The following is a 6,874-nucleotide window of genomic DNA, read 5'->3' on the forward strand; positions in this document are numbered from 1 at the left end:
CCAAAATTCTGTTAGTGTTCAAAACAATGTTATTGTTATAATTTATGTATTTGATTCTAGCTTAAAAATTTCCTACAGTTTATTTACAGGTTTTATTTTTGCACAAATTTTAAATTCATGCTAATCAAAAATGTGTCTGTTCATGTTTTAGTGTATTTATTTCACATCAGTTTGTATGACCTAAATGATGAGTGACACGAGATCTTCATGGGCTGTGAATGTGCCCTAGTCTTTTGTTTACTGTATTTTTCATGTACAATTTTTTCAATCATGTTTAATTTTCAAATCAACTTGATTTTTCCTTAAATACTTCTATTTTGTTTGGCTCAAGATATTTTTGACTTGAAAAATTTCATAAGAATTTATTATTTTTTTCTATTTGAATTATTTTCTATTTCTTTAATCTAGCAGAAACACATTTTGGTTTGTTGGATGAAATGGTCTTTCTTTATTTGAATACAGATCTTGAAATTATTTAACTTCTCCTGATTACAGGAATGTTGCCTACCATGGTACCTTGCAGTGTCTGTAGCATGAAACATGCTCAACATATATTTGTGGAATCAAATTTGATTAGATGTCTGGCATATTGAAAGCACTCAGTAAAAATATATGTATCAATTAATTTTTAAATTTATTTATGTGTGCTCAGTCTCTCAGTCATGTCTGACTCTTTGTGACCCCATGGACTGCAGCCTGCCAGGCTCTTCTGTTCATGGGGATTTTCCAGGCAAGAATACTGGAGTGGATTTCCATGCCCTCCTCCAGGGGATCTTCCCAACCCAGGGACTGAACCTAGGTCTCCCACATTGCAGGCAGATTCTTTACCATCTGAGCCACCAGGGAAGTCCAAGAATGCTAGAATGGGTAACCTGTCCCTTCTCCAGGGGATCTTCCTGACACAGGGATCCAACTGGGGTCTCCTGCATTGCAGGTGGATTCTTACCAGCTGAGTTACCAGGAAAGTCCATATAATATGTTATACACACACACACACACACACACACACACACACACACTGCTAGAATGAGTAAGCTGTCCCTTCTCCAGGGGATCTTCCCGACACAGGGATCCAACTGGGGTCTCCTGCATTGCAGGTGGATTCTTACAAGCTGAGTTACCAGGAAAGTCCATATAATATGTTACACACACACACACACACACACACACACACACACTGCTAGAATGAGTAAGCTGTCCCTTCTCCAGGGGATCTTCCCGACACAGGGATCCAACTGGGGTCTCCTGCATTGCAGGTGGATTCTTACAAGCTGAGTTACCAGGAAAGTCCATATAATATGTTACACACACACACACACACACGTGTGTGTGTGTATATATCCTGCATATATCTGTAGAATCCTGAGATTCTAAAAGCATATAAAAGCATTCCTAAAGCATACAATGAAGAACCAATTCTATTGTAATCATCTGCATCACTTTTGTGGGATCTTGTCATCTTATCAGATTTAGCAGATGCATCCTTAACTCGGTTATAATATTCTAAAAGGAATGTTCATTCATGCTCAAAGAAATCATCTACATCCTTTACTCCAGAAACAATTACTCCATCTGCTGATTTAACCATGTTTTTAAAGAAATCTTCTAGTTTCTCTTTTTTATTTTTTCCTCGCACACTCAAATCTTGATTATATTCCAGGAAGACATGGAAATTTAAATCTTTCCTCAAAATGGGATGTGCAGCCACACGACACAGAAACACTTCATGCATTGCAACCGTCTTCTTGAATATTGCCAAATACTCAGCTTCCAATTCCTGTTTCATCTTCGTGAATTCCTCCTTCGTCATAGACCCTTCTCCTTCTCCAAGTTTCTGTAGTTTCTCCCTTGAGGCATCAAAATCAGGTCTTGGTGGTGCTGGAGGGATAATGTAACCTGCATAGTCTTCATTTTCAATGAAGGAATCGTGAAGCCAGATAAATTCCTCATGTTGTCGAACAACAGAAAACTCATTCTGTTTAAAATTTAGAAATGAACTCTTTGTGTGAACAGTGAATTTTACTTTGTCTCTCTCACTCAGAGCATCAGAAATGTCCACGTGCAGAGCAGCATCACTCTGAAAATCTACATTTATTGCTTTAAGTCCGTGGTCCTCCTCCAAGAGGAAGTCGGGGCCGTTGTCCAGGCCGTCCATCATGGCTGCTCCGAGGCAAGGGCCAGCGCAGGCACATATGTGTGTGTGTGTGTGTGTGTGTGTGTGTGTGTGTGTGTGTGTATGCTAAGTCTCTTGTCATGTCCTCCTCCTGGGGATCTTCCCAACCTCCTCTTTGTGACCCCATAGACTGTAGCCAGGCTCCTCTGTCCATGGGATTCTTAAGGCAAGGATAGTAGAGTGGCTTGCCATTGCCTCCTCCAGGGGATCTTCTCAACCCACGGATCAAACCCGTGTCTTTTTATGTCTCCTGCATTGGCAAGCAGGTTCTTTATCACTAGCACCACCTAGGAAGCTCAGTCATGTCCAACTCTTTGGCAACCCCTTGGACTATAGCCCACCAGGCTTGTGTGTCAATGGGATTTCCCAGGCAAGAATACTGGAGTGGGTTGACATTTCCTCCTCCAGGGGGTCTTACGGACCCAGCATTAAAATCCATATCTTCTGCATCTTCCTGCATTGGCAGGTAGATTATTTACTACTGAGCCACCTGGGAAGCCATATATGTATTTCTATTAAATCATCCCCCCAATCTCTTCCAGGAAATAGAGGGAACTCTTCCTGACTCACTTTATGAGGATGAAAGTTAAAGTCGCTCAGTTGTGTCCAACTCTTTGCAACCCCATGGACTATAAAGGTCATGGAATTCTCCAGAATACTGGAGTGGGTAGCCTTTCCCTTCTCCAGGGGATCTTCCCAACTCAGGGATTGAACCCGGGTCTCTCGCATTACAGGAAGATTCTTTACCAGCTGAGCCACAATGGAAGCCCCTTTATGAGGATCAGATCAGATCAGATCAGTCGCTCAGTCGTGTCCGACTCTTTGCGACCCCATGAATTGCAGCACGCCAGGCCTTCCTGTCCATCACCAACTCCTGGAGTTCATTCAGAGTCACATCCATCGAGTCAGTGATGCCATCCAGCCATCTCATTCTCTGTCATCCCCTTCTCCTCCTGCCCCCAATCCCTCCCAGCATCAGGGTCTTTTCCAATGAGTTAACTCTTCACATGAGGTGGCCAAAGTACTGGAGCTTCAGCTTTAACATCATTCCTTCTGAAGAAATCCCAGGGCTGATCTCCCTCAGAATGGACTGGTTGGATCTCCTTGCAGTCCAAGGGACTCTCAAGAGTCTTCTCCAACACCACAGTTCAAAAGCATCAATTCTTTGGTGCTCAGCCTTCTTCACAGTCCAACTCTCACATCCATACATGACCACAGGAAAAACCATAGCCTTGACTAGACGGACCTTTGTTGGCAAAGTAATGTCTCTGCTTTTGAATATGCTATCTAGGTTGGCCATAACTTTCCCTCCAAGGAGTAAGCGTCATTTAATTTCATGGCTGCAGTCACCATCTGTAGTGATTTTGGAGCCCAGAAAAATAAAGTCTGACACTGTTTCCACTGTTTCCCCATCTATTTCCCATGAAGTGATGGGACCGGATGCCATGATCTTCATTTTATGAGGATAGTATAAGCCTAATGTAAAAATCAGATAAAGACATTATAGAAAACTACAGACCAATATCTCTTACCTGCACTGATGCAATAATCCTCAATCAAGTATTAACAAATTAAATACAGCCATGTACAAAAGCATTTACACAGCAATCAAGTGAAATTTTTTCAACATAGTCAATGAGATTTCCATAATTGGAAATTAATCATTATAATCAATATACCAATTGGTTAAAGAGAAAAAAGCTTATTACCATATAAATTGATTCAGAACAAGTATTTCATGAAATCCAATACCCATTCATTGAAAAAACTCTCAAAAAACTCGAAATAGAGAACTTGTTCAACTTGATTTAAAAAAAAATTAACATTAATTTCCCCAAATTGATTTGTAGATTTCACTTAATTCCATTGAAAATCTCAGCAAATTTTTTTCAATAGAAATTTACAATTTTAAATTAATGAAACTAATCTAAAATAGTCAAAGCTATTTTACAAAAGAAGAGTACAATGAGAACACTTATTTACCTATTATCAAGATGTGCAGTCAAACTACAGTAATTTATAAACTGTGCCATTGACATGATTTGGGCCTGTATATCAGTGAGACAGAACAGAGAGTCTAGAAATAGATAAACAGATCTAAATATGTATCATCAATTGTGATCATATTGTGACAAGGAGGCCAAGTTAATTCAGTTTGAAAAGGTAATTTTTACAGAAACAGTGCTGGAGCTACTGATATTCATAGGGAGAGAAATAAACTACGACGTTTACCTCACACCATACATGAAAATAAATAAAAATGGATTATAGAGGCAGGAGAACTTAGAACATTTGTTTACAAGACTAGAGTTTGAATATTTATAGCATCATTACTTACAATAGCCTCAACATAAAACTATACAAATGCCTATAAAGTAAAAAATGGATAAACAAAATGTGACATATCCATACAATGGAGAAATATCAATGAAAAGCAGAGTTACTGAAACATGGATGAACCTCAGAAATATTGTCAAAGAGGCCAGACGTGAAAGACCACATATTAAATGACATAATTTGTATAACATTTCTAGAAAAAAAGAACTTACTACTGACAAAACTTGGAGTTGTGGCTTGGATGGAGAAAATTTTGCTCTGGTGGAAATGTCTAAAGAGCTAATTCTGATCACAATTTCATAACCTCAGGAATCTACTAAAATTCTTTGAAATATTTATCTAGAGTGCTCAGTTTACATGGTATTTAAATCATACCACCATAAAATTGTGTAAAAATCAAAATGACCATAAGACTCAGCAATTGTGCTCCTTGCTTTTTACCTAAATGAGTTGAAAATGTATGTTCAGACAAAAATCTGCACATGATTGTTTACATTAGATTTATTCCTAATTGCCAAAAGCAACTAAGCAACTAAGATTAGAAGCAACTAAGATATCCTTCAGTAACTGAATGGATAAATAAACTATGATATATCCAGCCAATGGAATTTAATTTAACACTAAAAAGAAATGAGTTATCAAACCATGAAAAGATAAGAGGCAAACTTAAATGAGTGTCATGAGTAAAAGAAGCCAATCGGCAAAGGTTGCATATTATATAGTTCCAAATAAATGATGTTCTGTATAAAGCCTCACTATGGATGAAGGAAAAAGATCAGTATTTGCTATGATCCACAATATTACCTGGGCTTCCCAGGTGGCACTGGTGGTAAAGAAGCTGCCTGCCAATGCAGGAGATATAAGAGACGTGTTTTTGACCCCTGAATCTGGAAAATCCCCTGGAGGAGGGTATGGCAAACTACTCCAGTATTCTTGCCTGAGGAATCCCATGGACAGAGAGGCCTGGCAGGCTACAGTCCATAGGGTGGTCCAACATGATTGAAGCGACTTAGCATGCATGTATGCACAATATTACCTGACACAATGGCAGAAAAAATTTGATCTCTACATGTAATCCCTGAGGATATCAAATAATTTTTCATGCCTGGTGTTACTCATCAATCTGAACAGGTCACATGGCTCCAAATTACTGTAAGGAGTTGAGAAATATGATTCTATCCTGTGCCAGCAATATTGCGAAGGCAATACTAATAACTAGTACAAGTGAGTCTTCTCTTGTGTTGTTGGAAGAGGGTGTTTGCTATGACCAGTGCATTCATTCTCTTGGCAAAATTCTGTTAGCCTCTGCCCTGCTTCTTTCTGTACTCCAAGGCTAAAATGCCTGTTACTCCCAGTGTTTCTTGACTTCCTACTTTTGTATTCCAGTCCCCTATTATGAAAAGACATATTTTTTGGGTGTTAGTTCTAGAAGGTCTTGTAGGTCATAGAACCATTCAACTTTAGCTTCTTCAGCATTACTGGTTGGGGCATAGACTTGGATTACTGTGATACTGAATGGCTTGCCTTGAAATTGAACAGATATCATCCTGTCATTTTTGAGATTGCATCCAAGTACTGCATTTTGGACTCTGATGTTGACTCGATGGATACTTCATTTCTTCTAAGGGATTCTTGCCCATAGTAGTAGATATAATGGTCATCTGAGTTTAATTCACCCATTCCAGTTGATTTTAGTTTGCTGATTTCTAAAATGTTGATTTTCACACTTGCCATCTCCTGTTTGACCACTTCCAATTTGCCTTGATTCATGGACCTAACATTCCAGGTTCCTATGCAATATTGCTCTTTACGGCATCAGACTTTGCTTCTATCACCAGTCCTACCCACAACTGGGTGTTGTTTTTGCTTTGACTCCATCTCTTCAGTCTTTCTGGATTTACTTCTCCACTGATCACCGGTAGCTTATTGCTCACCTACCAACCGGGAGAGTTCATCTTTCAGTGTCCTATCCTTTTGCCTTTTCATACTGTTTATGGTATTCTCAGGGCAAGAATACTGAGGTGGTTTGCCATTCCCTTCTCTAGTGCACCACGTTTTGTCATGGACATCACCAGATGGTCAATACCGAAATCAGATTGATTATATTTTTTGCAGCCAAAGATGGAGAAACTCTATACAGTCAGCAAAAACAATACTGGGAGCTGACTGTGGCTCAGATCATGAACTCCTTACTGTCAAATTCAGACTTATATCGAAGAAAGTAGGGGAAGCCACTAGACCATTCAGGTATGACCTAAATCAAATCCTTAATGATTATACAGTGGATGTGAGAAATAGATTTAAGGGTCTATATCTGGTAGACAGGGTGCCTGATAAACTATGGACAGAGGTTCATGACACTGT

The 6,874-nt window shown here is 39.2% G+C and overlaps 1 protein-coding gene across 1 annotated transcript; it reads right to left on the reverse strand.

Annotated features, from left to right (window-relative positions):
- Positions 1 to 1,416: 1,416 nt before the first annotated feature.
- On the reverse strand, positions 1,417 to 2,186 carry LOC133235588 (sorting nexin-6-like). The gene has a single exon (XM_061397281.1). It carries the CDS (start codon positions 2,156 to 2,158, stop codon positions 1,517 to 1,519), a length of 642 nt encoding a protein of 213 aa, XP_061253265.1. The 5' UTR covers positions 2,159 to 2,186; the 3' UTR covers positions 1,417 to 1,516.
- Between the last annotated feature and the right edge of the window lie 4,688 nt (positions 2,187 to 6,874).

This window comes from Bos javanicus, chromosome 2 (assembly GCF_032452875.1).
Source record: "Bos javanicus breed banteng chromosome 2, ARS-OSU_banteng_1.0, whole genome shotgun sequence".
Lineage (NCBI taxonomy): Eukaryota > Metazoa > Chordata > Mammalia > Artiodactyla > Bovidae > Bos > Bos javanicus.